The sequence below is a fragment of the Macaca fascicularis genome, chromosome 5, assembly GCF_037993035.2.
Source record: "Macaca fascicularis isolate 582-1 chromosome 5, T2T-MFA8v1.1".
NCBI classification, from domain to species: domain Eukaryota; kingdom Metazoa; phylum Chordata; class Mammalia; order Primates; family Cercopithecidae; genus Macaca; species Macaca fascicularis.
In genome coordinates, this window is record NC_088379.1 from 149867699 (window position 1) to 149892936 (window position 25238).

Sequence of the window (25238 nt, forward strand, 5' to 3'; positions counted from 1 at the left end):
TCTTCTACCCATATCATTAATTCTATTACTCGTGTTAACACCGTGCTGTAGTGCAGTCTGAATACAACCTTCACACTCCACACTTGTTTTCCATGCCTAAAATACCCTCTCGTGTTATTTATCTATACTTAAATCTGCACATTGTTCTGGAAGCAGAGTGTAAATTTAAGAACACTTCTTCCCCACTCCTGATGATTCCCAACTGGAAGGAATCTCAATTTCTTTGCCCTGAGCCTCTCTCACCCCTTCACCCCATCCCTGGGGAGTAAAATTATCTGATATGAAAGTATGGAAAGAATAACAGAGAATACATGGCTCAGCACTACCCTCCTTCTAAAAAGTTTCCTGCCTAGTCAGTGCAACCAGCATTAGGAAGGAAGGTAATATTTTGCCTCCATCTTCACTATTTGTTTCATTTCTCAACTTGTACAGAACCTAGGAAGGGGATCTATTCGTATACTTCTACATATATGAATTTCTATCTTTCCCATAAGAAGCTTACTGACTACATTGCGCACTGGTAATATCTGTCCTTATTAAAATAAAATAATACTTATTATCTGTTTCACTCACTAACATCTTACATTGAGTATGTGTAAATGTCTCTGTGTGTTCCTAGTCATCTCATTAGCTAGACTCTAAGTTCTTTCTGAATAGGGAATATGTCTTCTACTTATGTATGTTCTACACAGGATTTAAGAAATTCAATAATATGCATTGATTGTTTGAAAAAAGCTGCAATGTTTTCCTCCTGGAACTATATGTAATGCAATTGATCACAGGGTTATAAACATTTTGTTTATTGGATAGGGATGAGTAATAATTTTAAATTATTTTCAATAATTAAAAATGGACAATTTTGATCATTCCCCTTTTAAGTAAGTATTTATAAACTGTATTGCAGCTGGGCATGGTAGCTCATGCCTGTAATCTCAACTACTTAGGAGGCCGAGGTGGGAGAATCGCTTGAGCCCAGGAGTTTAAGACCAGCCTGGGCAACATACTGAGACTCCATCTCTTAAAAAAATTTAAAAATTATGTGGTGATGGTGGTTTGCACCTGTAGTCCCAGCCACTTGGGAGGATCCCTTTAGCCAGTAGTTTGAGTCTGTGGTGAGCTAGGATCATCCCACGGCATTCCAGCCTAGGTGACAAAGTGAGACTCTCTCTCTTAAAAAAAAGAGAGAAAAAAAGAATAAAAAATGGCTCTAGCAGAGTGGCTTAGAACTAAAGTTAGATACAGTAAGAATTGCTAGAGTGTCCTTTTAGCATGTTGCTCAGTGCCTATTTCTGGGAATGAGCATGTGTCTTAAATAATTTACAGGGTTGCTCATGATCTATTCCAGACTGCAACATTAGAAAGTTTTATCAGGTATTCCTTGATCTTACTAAAAAGTAGGATTGAAAACTCAAGAAATAAAGGGTTTGGGGTTTTTCTTTTAAGATTAAAATATAAACTTTTTTTTCCTTCAACTATTATTTTCAGTTCCAGGGTACCTGTGCAGGATGTGGAGGTTTGTTACATAGGTAAATGTGTGCCATAGTGGTTTATGGCACAGATAATCCCATTACACAGGTAGTAAGCCAAGCGTACATTAGCTATTCTTCTGATGTTCTCCCCCTGCCCCCCTACAGGTGCCCAGTGTGTGTTGTTCCCCCAACCATGTGTCCGTGTTCTCATTGATCAACTCCCACTTGTAAGTGAGAATATGTGGTGTTTGGTTTACTGTTCCTGCATTAGTTTGCTGAGGATAATGGCTTCCAACTCCATCAATGTCCCTGCAAAGGACATGATCTCGTTCCTTTTTATAAGTGCATGATATTCCATGGTGTATATGTACCTTATTTTCCTTATCCAGTCTATTATTGATGGGCATCTAGATTGATTCAATGTCTTTGCTATTGTAAATAGTGCTGCAATTAACATATGCGTGCATGTATCTTTATAATAGAATTATTTATATTCCTTTGGATATATAACCAGTAATGAGATTGCTGAGTCAAATGGTATTTATGCCTCTAGGTCTTTGAGAAATAGCCACATTGTTGTGGGATATGATAAGGATTCTCTTCTAATAATCTGATCAATCTTTTATTCTTTAATTCATAGTATCCCCTTCCCTTTTTCCTTTTTCTCCTTTTTTCCTTTTTGCCTTTGTTAGATGCCCAGGCATGCCACAGTACCAGGCGTTATAAGTACCAGCTCACATTCCATTCCTTTTCTTATTTGGAAAGAGGACTGACTTTCTAGCTCATTACAGACACCCCTTCCCCTTCCTCTCCACTTTCTTTTACATGCCCACCTTATCTAAAAAAATTCAAATGTTTAGCCAACCGGGATTAGTTTAGATTGTATGACCCAACCCTGGCCAATGGGGAAAGGGTACAGGGGCATGACTTGCATCAAGAATTAAGGCTATCATGCCCTTTGTTCAGATGTGCTCTCATGGTGACTGGCCAAGGTAGCACCCCTCTGCACAGAAGTAAAATTGCTTTGCTAAGAATCCTTTGAGTGTTCAATTTTTTAGGATTTTGAGTGTTATTCCTAACATTGTCTTCCACATGGTTGAACTAATTCATACTCCCACCAACAGTGTAAAAGTGTTCCTTTTTCTCCACAACCTCGGCAGCATCTGTTGCTTTTTGACTTTTAGTAGTAGCCATTCTGATTGGCATGAGATGGTATCTCATTGTGGTTTTGATTTGCATTTCTCTAAGGATCAGTGATGTTGAGATTTTTTTCACGTTTGTTGGCTGCATGTATGTCTTCTTTTGAAAAGTGTCCGTTCATGTTTTTTGCCCACTTTTTAATGGGGTTGTTTGTTTTTTCTTGTAAATTTAAGTTCCTTGTTGATTCTGGATATTAAACCTTTGATAGATAGATAGATAGATAGATAGATAGATAGATAGATAGATAGATAGATAGCAAAATTTTTCTCCCATTCTATAGGTTGTCTGTTCACTCTGATGATTGTTTCTTTTGCTGTGCAGAAGCTCTTTAGTTTAATCAGATCCCATTTGTCAATTTTTGCTTTTGTCATGGTTGCTTTTGGGATTTTTGTCATGAAATCTTTGCCCATACCTATATCCTGAATGGTATTACCTAGATTTTCTTCTAGGGTTTTTATAGTTTTGGGTTTTACATTTAAGGCTTTAATCCATCTTGAATTAATTTGTGTATAAGGTGAAAGGAAAAAGTCCAGTTTCAAGTTTTGGCATATGCAAGCCAGTTTTCCTAGCATCATTTATTAAATAGGAACTCTTTCCCCATTGCTGGTTTTGGCCAGGTTTATCAAAGATCAGATGGCTGTAGGTGTGCAGTGTGATTTCTGGGTTCTATATTCGGTTCCATTGGTCTATGTGTCTGTTTTTGTAGCAGTATCATGATGTTTTGGTTACAGTAGCATTGTAGTATAGTTTGAAGTCCAATAGTATGATGTCTCCAGCTTTGTTCTTTTTGCTTAGAATAGTCTTGGCTATATGAGCTCTTTTTTGATTCTATATGAATTGTTAAATAGTTTCTTCTAATTCTTTGAAGAATGTCAATGGTAATTTAATGAGAATAGCATTGAATCTATAAATTACTTTGGGCAGTATGATCGTTTTCACAATATTGGTTCTTCTTATCCATGAGTATAGAATGTTTTTCTGTTCGTGTCCTCTCTGATTTCCTTGAGCAGTGATTTGTAGTTCTCCTTGAAGGGGGTCCTTCAATTCCCTTGTTAGCTGTACTCCTAGGTATTTTATTCTCTTTGTAGCAATTGTGAATGGGAAGTTAATTAATGATTTGGCTCTCTGCTTGCCTGTTGTTGGTGTATTGGAATGCTTGTGACTTTTGCACATTTATTTTGTATCCTGAGACTTTGCTGAAGTTGCTTATCAGCTTAAGAATCTTTTGGGCTGAGACAATGAGGTTTTTCTAGACACAGAATCATGTTATCTGCAAACAAAGACAATTTGACCTCCTCCCTTCCTATTTGAATATCCTTTATTTCTTTCTGTCACCTGATTGCCCTGGCCAAAACTTCCAATACTATGGTGAATAGAACTGGTGAGAGAGGGCATCCTTGTTTATGCCTGTTTTCAAGGGGAATGTTTTCAGCTTTTACTTATCCAGTATGATATTGGCTGTGGGTTTGTCATAAATGGAATAGCAGTTATTTTATTTCATTTTTGTTTTTTGTTTTGAGATGGAGTCTTGCTCTGTCACCCATGCTGGAGTACAGTGGCGTGATCTCGGCTCACTGCAACCTCTGTCTTCCAGGTTCAAGCAATTCTCCTGCCTCAGCCTTCCAAGTAGCTGGGATTACAGGCGTGTGCCACCACATGCAGCTAATTTGTGTGTGTGTGTTTGCGTGTGTGTGTGTGTGTGTGTATTTTTAGTAGAGATGGGGTTTCACCATGTTGCCAGGCTGGTCTCGAACCTCTGACCTCGTGATCTGCCTGCCTCGGCCTCCCAAAGTGCTGGGATTACAGGCATGAGCCACTGCGCCCGACCAGCAGCTACTTTTTACTGAATACTTACTATTTGCCAGGCACTGTGCTAAGTGCTTACAGTTGTTATCTCACTCAGTCCTCTGAGGTATATTGCTACTATTTCCAGTTTGCAAATGAGGATGCCAAGGCTTAGAGAGGCTATGCATGGCAGACATTGTTCACTGTCTGCCAAATACCCAGGCTGCCTTCTTCCTTGCGTAAAAAATACTGTTTGTTTGTTTTCAGGTAGGCTATGTGTTTAGTCCTAGAAAACAGTGATTTGCCTAAGTCAACAATAACAATCCTGTTCCCTGATTTTCAAGACACATTTGCTTCCTTCTAGATGGAGGTGGTTGTGTGAGCCAGTTCTTACCAATGAGACATAAGAAGTATGCTGAATATTTCCAGGTTCCGGAAACGTTTTCCTTTCTATCAAGAGGACGATGTGGCCAGTCTCACTCTTCTCCTTCCTTACTCTCTCAAGTGCCAACGTGATAGTTATATCAACAATCTTTGGACCATGAGATAATGATCTAAAAATTATCAGAAAGCCTCTAGTAGACTGCTGGACCAATGAAGTAACCACAGACCTCCAGACTTTTTAATATATGAGAAATATAGAAACTTACTTAAGTCCATGCAGTAGGGGTTTCTGTTATTCATAGCTAAATGCAATCCCAACAGTGATTTTGTGAAAATGAGATATGAGAAAGTATTTGTTAGTGAAAGGTTTTATTTAAATATAAGTATTGGGTCAGACATGGTGGCTCATGCCTGTAATCCCAGCACTTTGGGAGGCCAAGGCAGGCAGACCACGAGGTCAGGAGTTCGAGACCATCCTGGCTAACATGGTGAAACCCCATCTCTACTAAAAATATGAAAACTTAGCCGGGTGTGGTGGCACACACCTGTAGTCCCCGCTACTTGGGAGGCTGAGGCAAGAGAATTGCTTGAACCTGGGAGGTGGAGGCTGCAGTGAGCTGAGATCGTGCCACTGCACTCCAGCCTGGGCAACAGAGTGAGAATCTGTCTCAAAACAAATAAATAAAATATAAACAAATAAAAATAATTATTTACTGCATGCCTACTAGATGCTGCGAATTGTAATAAAACAAATATAGAAGATAAATAAGACTAATACCTTGCCTTCAAGAGTTAGCAATATACACAGTAAAATATTCATAAATTAAAGCAGGTCGAACATCCCAAAGTGGAAAATCTGAAATCCAAAATGCTTCAAAATCTGAAACTTTTTGAGCGCCAACATGATGCTCAAACGTAATGTTCATTGGAGCATTTCAGATTTTAGATTTTTGGATAAGGGATACTCAACCTGCATAGTACTGGCAGATTACACAAATGCTGAAGGGATTTAGAATAAAAATAAATAAAAATATACAGGATTAAAGTCAGGTAAGTAAAGGTTCCCAGGGAGTGAGTTTTGAGTGACATAAACTGGTAGAAAAGTGACAAGATTACAGGCCATCAGATGTTACACATTAAAAAGTAAAAGAATGAGGGAGTTACGTGGTTAAAATAGACAACTGTATTTGCTTGGCTGCAGCCAAAAGGCTGAGAATAATGAAAAACAGTTTTTGAAAAGTCAGGAAATGTGTATGGGCTTGAAGGGATGCCAGAGGACTTTGTATTTACTTACATAGGTTAATTTATATAGGTAATATGAAATTAGTACAGATACCAATAATTACAGAATGCCATGGGATGGAATATCATTTGGATAACTTTATTTTAGCATAAAATAAAGGCCAGTGGTCCAGCTAGGAGCTTCCTTCAATTGACCTAGAATGATGTGAAAGGGGTAAAACTAAAAGTGGTAATATGGAGAAAATAGCTGCAGGACTCAGGGTTACTGAGTATAAACAGAAGGAGGGGAGTCAAAATTACACCCAGTTACCAATCTAACAATTAAAAATTTCAAGACAGAAATAAATTTTGTTCTAAACTGCCCAGATGACTTAAAAAAAAAAAAGAGAAAATTCCTGAATAGGTTATTTGCGTATTCTATTAGTTGCTGAATACTACTCTAAAAAGATAGGCATTATTTTTTAATAAACAGTAAAATCTCTTTCCCCTGTCTTTGGTAAACACCTGAATGTGTTATAACTTAGTAGCTGATGGCTTGTTATCCTCCTTTTGCCAAGGCTACTTTCTATTTTATTTTGTCTCCATATCCATTTAACATGTGATTCTTATAAATTTCAGCAGTTGAAAAACAAATAGCTGGCTGAACTCTCTGCTTCAGTCTTCTGGATACTTTGCTTCTTGGTAAGTGATCGGTATTTTGATATTGTTGTAGTAATAACAGGAAATGATCTGTTAAAATCTGGATCTCTAGCCACAGATGAATGCCAGCATAAAGAGGAGAACTAGTCTAAGAAGAAAGTCTATGAAAAACAGTTTGGGTCATTATTTCTAGGACCACAGGGAGAGAAGCGTAATTTGCCCTCAACATTGAAAAAGTGAATACATAGTGGAAGAACATCTTATAGTGATCACTGAACTGCATCAGTGGAAAGCTCATGGCTACAAGCTCAGTAATTAAAATAACTGAGATGGTAAATGCTAGTGCTTCTAACATAATAATGTGAAATACCATTTCCTGAAATAAAAATTCACTCAAAATGTTTCACAAGAACATAGAACAATTTTAAATTGGTCTGATTATAATTTTGCTTCTGTTTACAAAATAGCAAGCTAGTTCTACTTAGCAGAAAAGAGGGACACTTAATGGTGGTGGAGATAGTAATGGAATACATAATATTAAAAAATAGATTGGTTAATAGTAGTAAAAAATAACCTTAACTTTTCACATAAAATTGCCATGGATTATAGACATTCTCTTAGATTTTATAGTGGGGAGTTTTCTAATTATTAGACTTAAGATTTTTCCTGTTGGTAGGATAAACCATGATCATGAACAATTAATAAGCTGACCCATGAGGTTTTCTCTCTCATCATCTCCCTCTCTCCAAGGCTTTCTGGATAAAACTGCGCAAAAACAAGCCCAACTAAATGGCAGGCCATGAAACACAGGCAGCTTCCTTGTAGAAGACTGGTAAACAGCCTTGTATTGCAAAAACTTCCAAATACCGTACTCCAGGGAGTCATAGTAGAAGACTGGAAGGCCAAAATAATAAGGGCAAAAGAAGATAATCGTGTTTTTAAGAGATCTGCAAAGCAAAAATATTCACATATAACCATAACTACATTAATTATATTCCCTAATGTTTTATGTAACATATTTTGCAAATTTTATCACTTTAAAAAGCTAATTGATGAATTAAAATAACCTAGAATTCACTTAAAAATAAAATGTAATAATTTTACTAAGTAAGAATTTTATAGTAGTAACAATTTTCTAAAACACTAGATAAGTTACCAAGTATTTCATATATTTCATTGATAAAAATTTATAGTGTAATATATTAATCTGTCCTAAATTACTAGTCATAATGGCTAAAGGAGCAGATAGCATGGTTGCTAAAATTACTTTTCAAGATTTGTCACTGTTTTAGTCATTGAACACTTTCAAATGAGAATAAATGTACAAAACATCACTTGGTTTCTGAATACAAAAATCATCTGTTTCAAATAAATTATTGTTACTCATATAAAAACAATGATAGTCTGGATTCAAGACTAGGCTTGAGAAGCAAATAACTAGCTGATATTACAAATAGTCTTTCCAACATTCTGGCTCCTCGACAATGTCTTCGTTAGCTTCACCTCTATCTTCTTCAGTAGGAAGTAAACTCTCGTCTCCCCTACACTCCCATTCACTGATTAGAGAGCTCACGACTTTCTAATTTCTGGCTTGGTTGGTTAGAGACCTATTGTTTCCTCAGTAGACTGTAAGCAACTGGAAGGCAAGGTTTACCTTTTTATCTTGGTTTCCTTACTACATTTATCTTAACTAAACCCCATAGATATGCACACACCAAAACACAGTTGAATGAACAAGTCCTTTTAAAGTTGTGTATTTATTAGTGTTCTGTGACTGTGTATTTTTAAATTCAACAGTTTTTGTTTGTTTTTGTGGTTGTTGTTTTTGAAACGGGGTCTCTGTCACCCAGACTAGAGTGCAGTGGTGCAATCATAGCTCACTGCAGCCTCAACCTCCTGAGCTCAAACGATCTTCCTGCTGTCAGCCTGCTGAGTAGCTGGGACTACAGGTGCACGCCACCATGCCTGGCTAATTGTTTTTCTAAATTTTTGAAGAGACAAGGTCTTGCTATGTTGCCCGGGCTGGTCTCAAACTCCTGGGCTCAAGCTCAATCCTCCCACCTTGGCCTCCCAACCAAAGTGCTAGGATTACAGATGTGAGCCATTGCACCCGGCCCTCACAATTTCTACATAAATTTTCTAGTAATCAGCTCATAAACTGATTTTGAAAGTGTCTTATACCCAGATTATATGTGAAATGAAAATTTTTCATAACTGTACAGTTTGTCCAATACTCAAAAGCACTGACTGACTGCAAATGAATCAGTGAAGTTGCTGTCACTGTTTTCTGAACTGTTAAAATGGCTTTTCCAATCTTGGTTTTTTTATTCACAGGTTCTATACAGTAAGAAATATTGTTACTTCAAATCTAGCATATTTTAGGTGATTCTTATGTAAAACAAGTATAAGAAGTTATTTTAAAAATCAGTTCTGCTGAGGCATAATTCATATACAATAAATTGTGCCTACTTAAAGTGTATAATTTGATGAGATTTGGCATATGTACAGACCCATAAAACCATGGCTATGATCAGGACAATGAATATTTCTGCCATCCCCTCAAATAGTTCATACCGTCTTACTTCTCCCCACTCCTCATCCTATGTAATTGATCTTTCTGTCACTTAGTTTATACTTTCTAGAATTTTATAAAAAATTAAACCACATATATGTACTCTTTTTTGTACAGCTTCTCTTAAAATAATTATTTTGGACATTTAACTGTACTGTTGCACATATCAATAGTTCATTTCTATTGCTGAGTAGCATTTTATTATATGCATATACCAAAATTTGTTTAGTCTTTCTCCTGTTGATCAACATTTAGATTGTACAGTTTTGATGTATTACAAATAGAGATGCTATGAAGATTCACATAGAAGTCTTTGTATGGATATATGTTTTATATTTTGGGGAGTAAATACATAGAAGTGGAATGACTGGTACACATAGTAGGTGGATATTTAACTTTTTAAAAAATTACCAGTTTTCCAAAGTAGTTATATATTAATTGCAGGCATACCTAATTTTATTGCACTTCACAGATAACTTCATTCCTTACAAATTGAAGGCTGTGGCAACCCTGCATTAAGCAAGTCTATCAACGCTATTTTTCCAACAGCATGTGCTCACTTTGTGTCTGTGTCATTTTGGTGATTCTCTATTTCAAACTTTATTATTATTCTTATATCTCTTATGGTGATCTGTGATCAGTGATTTCTGATGTTCCATACTATTATAATTGTTTTGGGGCTCCACAAACTGCACCCACATATGTACAGTGGCAAACTTACTACATAAATGTCATATGTCTTTGTCTGCTCCATCGACCAGCTGTTCCTGTCTGTCTCCCTGTTCTCAGGCCTCCCTATTCTCTAAGACTCAACAATATTGAAATTAGGCCAATTAATAACCTTACAATGGCCTCTAAGTGTTCAAGTGAAAGGAAGAGTCACCAGTTTCTCACTTTAACACAAAAGCTAGAAAGGATTAAGTTCAATGAGGAAGACATGTTGAAAACAGATAGGCTGAAAGCTAGGCCTGTTTCTCCAAACAGTTAGCAAAGTTGTGAATACAAGGGAAAAGTTCTTGAAGGAAATTAAAAGTACTACACTAGTGAACCCATGAATGATAAGAAAGCAAAACAGCTTTATTACTGATAGGGAGAAAGTTTGAGTGGTCTGAATAGAAGATCAAAGCAGCCATAACATTCCTTTAAGCCAAGCCTAATTCAAAATAAGGCCCTAACTCTCTTTAATGTTAGGAAGGCTGAGAGAGGTAAGGAAGCTACAGAAGAAAAGTCTGAAGCTAGCAGAGATTGCTTCAGAAGGGTTAAGGACAGAAGTCATCTCTATAAAAGTGTGAGGTGAAGGGATTTTAAAATGGCAGTATATCTCTGTCATGCCTACCTTTGAAGAAAAAAATTGAAAAAAAAATAAATAAACTAGTAGCATAGGAGCAAGTTGGCCTCACTCCCTCAACAGAAAACCAAAAACAAATACACAGTGCCAAGATTTTTACCAGTAACAATCCAGAACTCACATACGAGGATGAGACAGATCCCAGGACCACAGAGAAGTGAAAAAACTTCAAGCAGATGATAGGAGAATCAGACTTCCACATCCACAACACCCTTCCTGACAATTCTGCCCTGCAACAAGCTTGCAAAAAGCCTCCCCCCAGCTCACAATTTCTACACTGGAAAAAAATGAGATGGAGGTGGAAGGGTTAGTCTGTTTTTGCCTCTCTATAAATAAATACTTGAGACTGGGTAATTTATAAATAAAAGAGATTTAATTGGCTCATGGTTCTGCAGACTGTACAGGAAGCCGGTGCCAGCATCTGCTTCTGGTGAGGGCTTCAGAAAGCTTATAATCATGGTGGAAGGTCAAGGAGAACCAGCATCACATGGTGAGAACAGGAGCAAGAAAGGGAGTTGGTGCCACACTCTTAAAACAATCAGATCTCCTGTGAACTCAGAGTGAGAACTCACTTATCACCAAGGGGATGACACCAAGCCATTCCTGAGGAATCCAGCCCCATGATCCAAACACCTCCCACCAGGCTCCACCTCCAACACTGGGGATTATGTTTCCACATGAAATTTGGAGGGGAAAAAACATCCAAACCATATCAGTAGCAGTCAGCTTTCCCATCATCTTGGATTCCCTCGCAAGAGACCTGTACCTGCCTTAACACACAGGAAGCATCATGACTGCCTGAAGGTATAACTATCCCTGAGGACAAGCAGAGACAAACTAGGGAGGTAGGACTACCATCCCCAGCAATGGAAACTCTGCTCTGTAACTCAGCCAAAGGAGACGCCACATCAGAGTGGCTGTTCAGCAGCAGCAGCATGCTGTAGGAGGTATGTTCCACAGGTCCTTTGGGCACAAACCACTACCAGCCTTCCCATACTGCCAGAATAATCCTCTTGGGAAGTCCCCCATTCAAAACAGGCAGCACTCTAATAATTTACTAGAGCAGAGGAGAACCTGGGCTTAAGGAACCACATAGAGACAAAAAGGAGTCATCGACCTAATGGTAAAGATTTGCTAAGAACAAGGTGAAGTAGGAAGTGCTGGTGGAGAAGCTGCTGCAAGTTATCCATAAGATCTAGAACAAGCTTGTCCAACTCGTGGGCCACAGGCTGCATGTGGCCCAGGATGGCTTTGAATGAGATGCAATAAAAATTTGTAAACTGTCTGAAAACATGAAGAGAGTTTTTTGCAATTTTTTTTTTTTTTTTTAAAGATGAGTCTCGCTCTGTCGCCCAGACTGGAGTGCAGTAGCGCAATCTCGGCTCACTGCAAGCTCTGCCTCCTGGGTTCACACCATTCTCCTGCCTCAGCCTCCCGAGCAGCTGGGACTACAGGTGCCGGCCACCATGTATGGCCAATTTTTTATATTTTTAGTAGAGACGAGGTTTCACCATGTTAGTCAGGATGGTCTTGATCTCCTGACCTCGTGATCTGCCCGCCTCGGCCTCCCAAAGTGTTGGGATTACAGGCCTGAGCCACCGTGCCCGGCCCGCATTTTTTTTTTTTTTAAGCTCATCAGCTATTGTTAGTGTAGTATATTCTATGTGAGGTCCAAGACAATTATTGTTCTTCCAATGTGACCCAGGAAAGCCAAAAGACTGAATACTGAATACCTCCATCTAGAACATAAGGGATGAAGGTGGCTACACTAAACAATAGATTTTTCCATGTAGATTAACAGCCTTCTATTGGAAGATGATGCCACCTTGGACTTTCATAGCTAGAGAAAACTCAATGCTGGGCTTCAAAGTTTCAAGGAACAGAATAACTCTATTAGCAGCTAATGCAGCTGGTGACTTTAAGTTGAAGCCAATGCTTATTTACCATTCTGAAAATCCTAGGACCCTAAAGAATTATGCTAAACCTACTCTGCCTGTGCTCTGCCTGTGGAACAACAAAGCCTGGATGACAGTACCTCTGTTTAGAGCATAATTTACTGCATGATTTAAGCCCTCTGTTGAGATCCACTGCTCAGAAAAAAAGATTCTTTCAAAATATTACTTCCCATTGCCAATACACCTGGTCACCCAAGAGCTCTGACGGGGAGTTATGTTGTTTTTCATGCCTGCTAACACAACATCCATTCTGCAGCCCATGAACCAAGCAGTCATTCTGACCTTCAACCCTTATTGCTTCAGAAATACATTTCATAAGGCATTAGCAGCTAAGTGATTCTTCTGATGGATCTCAGCAAAACAAACTGAGAACTTTCTGGAAAGGATTTACCATTCTAGATGCTATAAGAACATTCATGATTTAAGGGAGAAGGTCAAAATAGCAACTTTAACAGGAGTTTGGAAGGAATTGATTTCAACCTTCATGGATGACATTGAGGGGTTTACGACTTCAGTGGAAGAAGTAATGGCACATGTAGTAGAAATAGCAAGAGAACAACAGTTAGAAGTGGAGCCTAAAGATGTGTCTGAATGGCTGCAATCTCATGATAAAACTTGGATGGTTGAAGAGCTGCTTCTTGTGGATGAGGAATAAAATTGGTTTTTTTGAAATGGAATCTATTCCTGGTGAAGATACTGTGCATATTGTTGAAATGACAACAAAGGACTTAGAAGAGTATATCAACTTAGTTGATGAAGCAATAGCAGGACTTGAGAGGATTGACTCCAATTTTGAAAGAAGTTCTACTGTGAGTAAAATGCTACCAAACTGCATCACATGCTACAGAGAAATCTTTTGTGAAAAGAAAAGTCTATCAATGAGGCAAAGTTCATTGTTGTCCTATTTTAAGAAACTGCCACAGCCCTGTCAGCATTCAGCAACCACCATCCTGATAAGTCAGCAGCCATCAACACTTAGATGAGACTCTCCACCTGCATGGAGGTTATAACTTGGCTAAAGCCTCCGATTATTGTTAGCACTTAGCAATAGTATTTTAAAGTAAAGGTATGCATATATTGTTTTTTTAGACTACAATATAGTGTAAACAATTTTACAAGCACTGGGAAGCCAAAAGGTTTCTGTGACCCACTTTATTGTGATAGTCACTTTACTGTGGTATTCACTTTATTGTGTGGTGGTCTGGAATTGAACCTGCAGCATCTCTGGGGATATGCCTGTACCAGCAGTGTGAAGTGCATTTTCTCCACATTGTTGTCAACACTTGGAATAATCATTTTCATTGTAGTCATTCTAGTGGCTGCATAGTAGTATCTCATTGTGGTTTTAATTTGCTCTTCACTAGTGTCTAATGAAGTTGAGCATCTTTTTGTACAATTACTTGCCAATCATATAACTTCCTTGGTAAAGTGAATGTTCAAATATTTTGCTCATTTTTAAATTGGATTTTTCTTCTTACTGCTGAGTTTTAAGGAATTTTTATATATTCTAGATATAAATCTTGGTCAAATACATAATTTGCATTTTAGGAAGTAAAACTAAGGCCGGGCGCGGTGGCTCAAGCCTGTAATCCCAGCACTTTGGGAGGCCGAGACGGGCGGATCACGAGGTCAGGAGATCGAGACCATCCTGGCTAACACGGTGAAACCCCGTCTCTACTAAAAAATACAAAAAAAAAACTAGCCGGGCGAGGTGGCGGGCGCCTGTGGTCCCAGCTACTCGGGAGGCTGAGGCAGGAGAATGGCGTGAACCCGGGAGGCGGAGCTTGCAGTGAGCCAAGATCCGGCCACTGCACTCCAGCCCCGGCGACAGAGCAAGACTCCGTCTCAAAGAAAAAAAAAAAAAAAAGGAAGTAAAACTATTTTAGATAACTATGCTTTGTTAATATAATACATAATCTATCTGTATTTTAAATTTTCCTTATTAATAAGGGGAAGCATTATCTCCATAATCCTCAGCTACCAAGTTTTCCCATGCCTAATAAGATAGCCAGCTGGCATATGAAAAATAGGTAAGGAGAATAAAAGTAGAAAACGTGTTGATTTTCTCAACATCTTTCTAATACCTCCTGATTTTAGGAGTCTCCTAGCAAACTACTAATAGTAGGAGATAAGAGACTAGATAGTATATGTGATAATTATTCTTCCTCCTTTTTCCTGTTAAGCAAACTTAATAAATAAGCAGTAAGAAATAACATTATTAATAAAACTTCCTGTACTTTTAAAAAAATTAGATTTCTTTTATCTCTTAGACTAAGACTCTGTTGTTTACATGACTGTTTTCCTTATCAGACTAAAGGAAAACATCAGTGCCTAGTATATAATTCTATTCTTATTTCCTTCATTCTCTCCATTTCCTTTAGTCCCTATTCATCGTCGTCTTCAATCCTTTCTTCTACCCTCCCCAGCGTCTGACGTGTATAATGTGCTTAATTTGGTGAATCCAAGTAAGTTTTGGCTACAGAATTTTTGGTGATCCTATAGATCGCCTATCATGTTTTTTACTTCAAAGACAACAAAATGAAAGTCATAATACAATTCTTCCCAGAACTTACAGGAAGAAGATCAGAGTCTTTAATGAGTGAAAAAGTGAAACCTTTTTCTATAGTATCCAACTAAATTAGTATTCTCTGCCAGAATAAAGCAAACACATTATTTTTTAAATAATATTTACTATTTAATACTTTAGTGTACCCAGCAATGAATGAACCACAGAGAGCAATCTCTTCCAAACAAGAGTGAATCTAGGTAAATTCTGTGGCTAAATAACCATCCCCCCCGAAAAAGTAATACATTTGCAGAAAACAGCATACAAAATCAGATCTACTCATTTTAAACCATGGGAAAAAACACATTTCCATATATCTCTTTAAAACCTTTTAATATATCTAAAAAATTTCACATACTTTTATGATTTTATGGGATATATGACTGCCCAGGGAATGCTACAGTGTCAGACACAAATTTAAAAATAACTCTTCCATAAGTACTGCCAGAACTGAGATGTACAGGAGATTATACAGGCAATCTTTACATAATATCATTAGGATATAGACAACCCTAGGGCTGTAAGTATCCCATGAAGGTAAATATGAGATGATTAATTATATTCCCCATATTAGATTGGTTCTCATCAGACACCTAATACCAAGCTTATTTTGACACTGTTTTTAAAAAGATCCAGTATTAAAAGAATAAACTTCCTCTGGGTAGAAAAAATAGTAATTCTGACCTATTAAAGATGATATATATTGATAAAACGCAGTCTTGTTCCCAAATATGCAATAAACCATTACTCTAATGTATGAACACTAATGAAATAATCACCTATTATAATTGTGTATATATTGAAATTTTCAGTTCAACTCTTTTGGTATAAGGGAAAATAAAATGATTGGCTTCAAATCCATTTTTAGTAATGTAAAATATGTGAGCTTTATTACATGTTAAAGAAAATAAAGATAATATGACCCCAAATTTATTTTTCAAAGTTACAATAAAATATTTTTAAACATATACAAAATTACAAATAACCGGTGCTTTTCTCAATAAAGGTACCCGATATACTATTTAAATACAGGATAAAACAATGATATGTTTAATGATTTTCATCTCATTTTAAAGTCATCTTATTGAACGATACATCATGAAATCTATAGTTGTACATCTAGGAAATTTACCAATGGAGCTCTCTTCCACCGGTGTGTATATTTTAATTTGTCTCATATGGGTGTCTCTTCCATTTTGGTGATTGGCTAGAACAGCAATCTGTATCATGAATGTACGAGTTGGCTTCTTATGATTGTCAGTTAAGGGAACATGAATCCAGCCACTTGGTTCTACCAATTCAAGTTGCTGCCAAGGGAAAAAAATATCAGATTATGCTTTTATTCAATGAATATAATTTATAATAATGAATGCATTCTGTAATAAAATTAACTTATAATTAACATTTTGCTCAATGAAAGAATGATAATATGACAATAATCACTACCAGTTATTGGTCACTTTTACCATGGTCTACTTGTAATTGCTAAGCACTTTACATGTACCATCTTAGTAGACAAAATAAAAATAGATGTGCTTTGTGTTTACAGAACTTGTACAACTTATACAACTTGTACTCTCTGCCAGAAAAAAGCAAACACACTAGAAAGCACAAGTCTCACAACTTTTAAAAATACGTGAAACACAGATGGCTTATTACACACAGGTAGTATATGCCTCCTCCATGAAGAGAAACCAGAATAGTAAGTAGATACTCATATTTTGAACTGATAATCTAGGAAAGAAGGCTAGGATTCATCAGAGAAGAGATGGGAAGTACCAGAAGTAAGTAAGGAGAGGGTTCGAGGTAGCTTGCCCAGCCAGGGAACTCACTGAGAGCCAGGAGGGGCTCCTGGATGTGGGGAAACAATATGAGAGATATGGAGATACCCCCAGGGCTCTACACTTTGAAACAGGCTTATAGGGTCTTAGTGATGAGAGAAACCCTCTACCAACTAGGGCCTTGGGCCTGACATAATTAGCTGTCTACAGACTGTAAAGAGACGTTACTCCAGAAAGGAACCTCAGAATCCAAAAGGCATCCCACAGATCCTGGAGCAACCTCAGCTGGGTGCCACTTGGAGAATCTAAATACTGGAGATCTAGAGACATGGCTGCTGCTGCTGTGCTGCTCTAAGGAGGGAGAAGGAAGACTGGGAGCTCCCATGTACCCCTGGGAAGGTCCCAACTGACCTGCTGCAGGCTGTTGTTGAGACAGACATGAGAAGATCACACTCCCCACAGCTTCTTGCCCATGCTGCTTGCCTGGGAGGAACCCATCCTCTCTGGTTCCCAGCCCAAGGTGCCATCTTGAGAGGTTAACACTGGGCTGTACCCTGACCTCGGGTTAAGATCGGGCTGAACCAGCTGCAGCTGCTAACCAGTCAAGGAGAAACAGGGAAACCAGGCCCTCCTACGCATATCTAGAACAATACTCACACCCTGCAATGGGCTGCTGTGAAACTGAGCTGAGTGGACTATACTCCATATTGCTTCGTGCCCATGCTGCCCGCCTGGGAGGGGCCCCGCCCTCCCTGGCTGCAGTCCTAAGGTGCAGAGCTGTGCCCCAGTCTCAGGCTGAGTAATAGGCATGGTGGCTACAGCTGCCACTCAGTCAGGGGACAGACAGAAGAGACCAAGCTCTCCTAAGAAAACTTAGCACAAGACCCTCTGCCCTGCCATAGGTGGCTGTGGGACTGAGGACTAGCCTGGCCAACCCATTGCAGCTTCCAGCAACACCAACATGGGCAGCAGGGTTGTTCTACCATTCTTACTGCCATCACCTACACCATACCAGCTGAACATGAGCCTGAGGACCCAAACACCTGGCCAACCCTCCCCACTAGTAGCTTCTAAGCAAGCCACCTGGAGGCCCTAGAATCAGCCCTCTGGGACTCACTAACAGTAGAACAAAGGTAAGTTGCTTTGGGGCCTAAACATAGGCACACATACCATAATGTGGCCACCACTACGGCCCAAAGACTGGCTCAGGTGGCATCCAAGTCTTCAGCTAAACTTCACTACAATATCAACTAATAACTGAATCCTAAGCCACCAAGGAAATCACAGATATCACTGACCTTGTGCACTGACGCAGAATTCATACAAAGATCACACTACCCCAGGCACCCAAAATACAAGTCAAAGTATTTTAATCAGTAACACCCATACATCTTCAGAAAAATATTTTCCCCTACAAAAGCAACTTCAAATAGTTGAAATAAGTGACTGCTAAATCAGATGTGGCAACATCAATGGAAGGACACAGGAAACATGAAAAAGCAGGGAAAATAATCACATCTCCAAAGGACCACAATTGTTCAGCGACATACTACAGTCAAAAAGAATTTCTCAATTCAAAACTTAGGACTAGGTTAAAAAAAAAAAGAAAGAAAGAAAGAAAGAAAGAATTTTAAATTAAAAAGAAAAATCCACAAAATACCAGATAAATAATTTAAAATATTGATTAAAACTCAGTAAGATGAAGGAGAAATCTGAAAACCAATACAAATAAATCAGTAAATCAATTCAGGATATGAATGAGAAATTTATCAAGGAGACCAATATCTCTTTTAAAAAAAAAACAGCAGAAATTCTGGAAACAAAAAATTCATTGAAGAAAATAAAAAATACATTTGAAAGCTTTAATAATAGAGTAGAGCAAACAGAAGAAAGAATCTCAGAACTTGATGACATATCTTTTGAAAGAATCCAGTCAGACAAAAATAAGGGAAAAAAAATTAAAAGAATGAACAAAGCCTTCAAAATGTCTGGGACTACATAAAGCTACTGAACTTACAAATTATTGGTATTCCCAAGGCAGAAGAGAGATCAAAAAGTTTAGAAAGCCTGCTTAAGGAAATAATCAAGCAAACTTCCCAAGTCTATTAAGATAAAGGAGGCCCAGTGACTCCTAGGAAAATATATTGCAAAAAGGACTTCACCATGGCATATTATATTCAGAATATCTAAAATCAAAGCAAAATAAAGAATTTTAAAATTAACAAGAGAAAAATATCTAGTCACCAGTAAAGAAAACCCCATCACACTAACAGCAAAGTTTTCAACACAAACGTTACAGACTAGAAGAGAGCAGGATGGCAATTTCAAAGTGCCGAAAGTTAAAAAAAAAAAAACAAAAAAACGGAAAACCTGTCAGCCAAGATTTTTATATCCCGTCAGAATAGTTTTATAAATGAAGGAAAAATAAAGTCTTTCCCAGAGAAGCAAATGCTGAGGGGATCTGTCACCAATTAGATGGGTCATACAGGAAATGCTCAAAAGGGTCTTAAACACGGAAACAAAAGGTTGGAATTCACCATCACAAAAACATACAGAAATGTAAAACTCACTGTTCTTATAAAACAATCATACTAAGGAGGAAAAGAAAGGAATCAAATGGAAACACAACAGAATTTCATCAAGTCACAGAAATAAAAAGAGAAAAAGCAATAAAGATATTTGTAAAACAAACTGAAAACAATTAACAATATGACAGAAACAAAGCCTCACATGTCAATATTAACCTCGAATGTAAATGGATCAAACGTTCCACTTAAAAGATTGGTGAAATGGATTAAAAAAACACACACATAATCCAACTACATGCTGCCTACAAGAAACTCACCATACTCATAAAGACACATAGTCTGAAAATAATGGGGTGAAAAAGATATTCCATGCAAATGAAAACCAAAAGTGAGCAGGAGTAGTTATACTTACATACATCAGATAAAACATACTTCAAATAAAAAAAAGTTTTAAAAAGACAAAGGAGATCATTATATAATGAGAAAGGGAGTCAATTTGGCCAATGAATATAACAATTCTAAATATATACATATATATATATACACACACACACACACTAAATATCAGAGCACTCAAATTCACCAAACAAATATTACTATACCTAAAGAAAGAGAGAGATAGCAATATCATAATAGTGGGTGACTTTAACATCCCAGTCACAGCCCTAGACAGGTCATCGAGATAGAAAATTAACAAAGAAACATTGGACTTACATTGGACTTTAGATCAAATGGACTTAACAGATACAGACTACAACTTAGACCACAAAACAAGCCTTAACAAATTTTTAAATATCAAAATCATATATAGTATCTTCTCAAATCACAGTGGAATAAAGCTAGAAATCAACACCAAGAACTTCAGAAACTATACAAATACATGAAAATTAAACAGCATGCTTCTGAACAATCGTTGGGTCAATGAAGAAATTAAGATGGAAGGTAAAAGTTTTTTTGAAATAAAAAATGAAAGGACAACACATACAGCAAAAGCAGTGCCAATGGGGAGTTTATAGCATTAAATGCCTATATCAAAAAAGTAAAAAGATCCCAAATTAACAATCTAACATCACATCTTAAGGGAAAAAGATACAAAGAAAAAAATTAAAAGACCAGAAAAAAATACGAAGAATCAATAAAATGAAAAGTTGGTTTTTTGAAAAGATAAACAAAATTGATAAACCACTAGCTATACTAACCAAGAAGACAGAAAATCCAAATACGTACAATCATAAATGAAAAAGGAGGAAGAATGGATTAAGAAAAACCTGATATCAGAGAAATACAAAAGATCAAAGATTATTATAAAAAACTATATGCTCACAAACTAGAAGACCTAGAGTAAACTGATAAATTCTTGGAAACATACTACCTCCCAATATTGAACCAGCAAGTAAACAGACTGAACAGACCAATAATAAGTAGTAAGATAGAAACAGTAACAAAAAATCTCCCAACAAAAAATAACTCAAGACCAGATGAATTCACAGTTGAATTCTACCAAACATACAAAGAAAAACTAACACCAGTCCTCCTGAAACTATTCCAAAACATCAAGGAGGAGAGAATTCTCTCTAACTCATTCTATGAAGCCAGTATCTCCCTGATACCAAAACCAGACAAGAACACAACAACAAATACTACAGACCGATATCTATGATGAAAAGAGACGCAAAACTCCTCAACAAAATACTAGCAAATCAAATCTCATAGCACATCGAAAGGATAACAGAACAGGATCAGATGGGACTTATCCCAAGGATGCAAGGATGGTTCTACATAAGCAAATCAATAAACATGATACATCACATAAATAAAAATAAAGACAAAAACCATATGATCATTTCAATAGACACATAACAAGCATTTGATAAAATTCAGTATCACTTCAGTACAAAAATCTGAAACAAACTAGGTGTAGAAGGAACGTACCTCAACATAATAAAGGTCATACATGACAAACCCACAGCCAAGGCTGGGTGCAGTGGCTCATGCCTGTAATCCTAGCACTTTGGGAGGCTGAGGAAGGCAGATCACCTGAGGACAGGAGTTCAAGACCAGTCTGGCAACATGGTGAAACTCTACTATACTAAAAATATATATATATATACACACACACACACATATACACACCCATATATATGTGTGTAGTAGTACATATATCTGGGTGTGGTGGTACATACCTGTAGTCTCAACTACTTGGAAGGCTGAGGCAGGAGAACCACTTGAACCTGGGAGGCAGAGGTTGCAGTGAGCCAAGATAGCATCACTGCATTCCAGCCTGGGTGACAGAGTGAGACTGTGTCTCAAAAGAAAAAAACAGACAGCTCTTTCCCTCCCAGCAGGCGGCTGTGGCGGCGGCGGCCTGTGCAGCAATGGCCAAGATCAAGTCTGGAGATCTTCGCGGGAAGAAGGAGGAGCTGCTGAAACAGCTGGACGACCTGAAGGTGGAGCTGTCCCAGCTGCGCGTCGCCAAAGTGACAGGCAGTGCGGCCTCCAAGCTCTCTAAGGTCCGAGTCGTCCGCAAATCCATTGCACGTGTTCTCACAGTTATTAACCAGACTCAGAAGGAAAACCTCAGGAAATTCAACAACCGGCAAGAAGTACAAGCCCCTGGACCTGCGGCCTAAGAAGACAGGCGCCATGAGCCACCGGCTCAACAAGCACGAGGAGAACCTGAAGACCAAGAAGCAGCAGCAGAAGGAGCGGCTGTACCCGCTGTGGTAGCACGCGGTCAAAGACTGAGTCAATAAAGCACAGCTGACTGAGAAAAAAAAAAGAAAAGAAAAAACAAACCAAAATGTTCAACACAGTGTTGGAAGTTCTGGCCAGGGCAATCAAGCAAGAGAAACAAATAAAGGTATTCAGTAAGGAAAAGATGAAGTCAAATTGTCCCTGTTTGCAGATGACATGATTGTATTTTTAGAAAACTCCATTGTCTCAGCCCCAAAATCTCCTTAAGCTGATAAGCAACTTCAGCAAAGTCTCAGGATACAAAATCAATGTGCAAAAATCACAAGCATTCTTATACAACGGTAACAGGCAAATAGAGAGCCAAATCAGGAATGAACTCCCATTCACAATTGCTTCAAAGAGAATAAAATACCTAGGAATCCAACTTACAAGGGATATAAAGGACCTCTTCAAGGAGAACTACAAACCACTGCTCAGTGAAATAAAAGAGGACACAAATGGAAGAACATTCCATGCTCATGGATAGGAAGAATCAATATTGAGAAAATAGCCATACTGCCTAAAGTAATTTATAGATTCAATGCCATCCCCATCAAGCTACCAATGACTTTCTTCACAGAACTGGAAAAAACTACTTTAAAGTTCATATGGAACCAAAAAAGACCCCGCATTGCCAAGACAATCCTAAGTCAAAAGAACGAAGCTGGAGGCATCATGCTACCTGACTTCAAACTCTACTACAAGGCTACAGTAACTAAAACAGCATGGTACTGGTACCAAAACAGAGATATAGACCAATGGAACAGAATAGAGCCCTCAGAAATAATACCACACATCTACAGCCATCTGATCTTTGACAAACCTGACAAAAACAAGAAATGGGGAAAGGATTCCCTATTTAATAAATGGTGCTGGGAAAATTGGCTAGCCATAAGTAGTAAGCTGAAACTGGATCCTTTCCTTACTCCTTATACGAAAATTAATTCAAGATGGATTAGAGGCTTAAATGTTAGACCTAAATCCATAAAAACCCTAGAAGAAAACCTAGATAATACCATTCAGGACATAGGCATGGGCAAGGACTTCATGTCTAAAACACCAAAAGCAATGGCAACAAAAGCCAAAATTGACAAATGGGATCTAATTAAACTAAAGAGCTTCTGCACAGTAAAAGAAACTACCATCAGAGTGAACAGGCAACCTAGAGAATGGGAGAAAATTTTTGCAATCTACTCATCTGACAAAGGGTTAATATCCAGAACCTATAAAGAACTCAATCAAATTTACAAGAAAAAAACAAACAATCCCATCAAAAAGTGGGCAAAGGATATGAACAGACACTTCTCAAAAGAAGACATTCATACAGACAACAGACACATGAAAAAATGCTCATCATCACTCGCCATCAGAGAAATGCAAATCAAAACCACAATGAGATACCATCTCACACCAGTCAGAATGGCAATCATTAAAAAATCAGGAAACAACAGGTGCTGGAGAGGATGTGGAGAAACAGGAACACTTTTACACTGTTGGTTGGACTGTAAACTAGTTCAACCATTGTGGAAAACAGTATGGCGATTCCTCAAGGATCTAGAACTAGAAATACCATTTGACACAGCCATCCCATTACTGGGTATATACCCAAAGGATTGTATGTCATGCTGCTATAAAGACACATGTACACATATGTTTATTGCAGCACTATTCACAATAGCAAAGACTTGGAATCAACCCAAATGTCCATCAGTGACAGACTGATTAAGAAAATGTGGCACATATACACCATGGAATACCATGCAGCCATAAAAAAGGATGAGTCTGTGTCCTTTGTAGGGACATGGATGCAGCTGGAAACCATCATTCTCAGCAAACTATCGCAAGAACAGAAAACCAAATACCGCACATTCTCATTCATAGGTGGGAACTGAACAATGAGATCACTTGGACACAGGAAGGGGAGCATCACACACCGGGTCCTATTGTGGGGAGGGGGTAGGGAGGAGGAATAGCATTAGGAGATATACCTAATGTAAATGACGAGTTAATGGGTGCAGCACACCAACATGGCACATGTATACATATGTAATAAACCTGCACGTTGTGCACATGTACCCTAGAACTTAAAGTATAAAAAAATAAATAAATAAAAACTACAAAAATTCTATAAGAAAATATAGGAAAAACTCTTCTGGATATTGGCCTAGGCCAAGAATGTATGACTAAGTCCTCAAAAGGAAACACAATAAAAACAAAAATAGACAAAGGGAACTTACACTAAAAGAAATATAACCATACTGACTGGTCTCACTTTAGATCCAAGACAACTAATTTCAAGTGCATATTTAGCCCTGTACAAAATTCCTACTATATTCCCTTAGAAAATTTGCTTTCCCACTGTCTCTGGGATAGCTATTTTTGAGTTTCTCCTCAAATCCTAATTCTAATCTCTCTCTAAGCTGACGGCATTTTATTTCACCAAGAAAACATGATCAACAAGAAAAAGAATATCGTCATCTCATATGCTGTTATAAAGTAGTTAAGCTGTCCCTCTACCTTTTTGACGTCAGTCCTACCATTAACTCAATAAGTTCCATCCTTTCCTTCCCAGCCAAAGACTCTATTCCCACAATAGGCATTCTCTAAGTAATTTTCTCTTCTCCACTGGATCACTGTCATCAACATATAAACATGCTGCAATATTTGTCATCTTAAAAATGAAAACTAAAGCCTTTTCTCAGTCCTATATCCTGTTCCACTATTGCCCTAATTCTCTGTTCCACTTCACAGCAAAACTCCTTGAAAAGTTGTAGTCAATTTTATTTTTTATTTTTAGAGACAGGGTCTCACTCTGCCATTCAGGCTGGAGTGCAGTGGCATGATCACAGCTCACTGCAGCATAAAACTCTTGGGCTCAAGCAATTCTCCCATCTTGCCCTCCCAGAGTGCTAGGGTTACAAATGTGAGCCACTACACCCAGTTGAAAAACTGTAGTCAGTATCTTCATTTTTCACCTGCTCTTCCAATCTGAATTTTGTCACCACCACTGAAATCAATCTTGTCAAAGTCACCAGT

At 37.9% G+C, this 25238-nt stretch overlaps 1 protein-coding gene and 1 pseudogene across 5 annotated transcripts in view; one reads left to right on the forward strand and one right to left on the reverse strand.

The window, feature by feature from the left end:
- Positions 1–16021: 16021 nt before the first annotated feature.
- ANAPC10 (anaphase promoting complex subunit 10) overlaps positions 16022–25238 on the reverse strand; it is a 115524-nt gene continuing 106307 nt past the window's right edge. For all 5 annotated transcript variants that reach the window (XM_074040524.1, XM_005556003.4, XM_065545548.2 and 2 more), the window contains one exon: positions 16022–16467. In XM_074040524.1, the coding sequence (XP_073896625.1) occupies positions 16452–16467 (16 nt within the window). In that variant the 3' untranslated portion in view covers positions 16022–16451. The remainder of the gene's footprint in view (positions 16468–25238) is intronic.
- Positions 21845–22214, forward strand: LOC102133682 (large ribosomal subunit protein uL29 pseudogene; annotated as a pseudogene).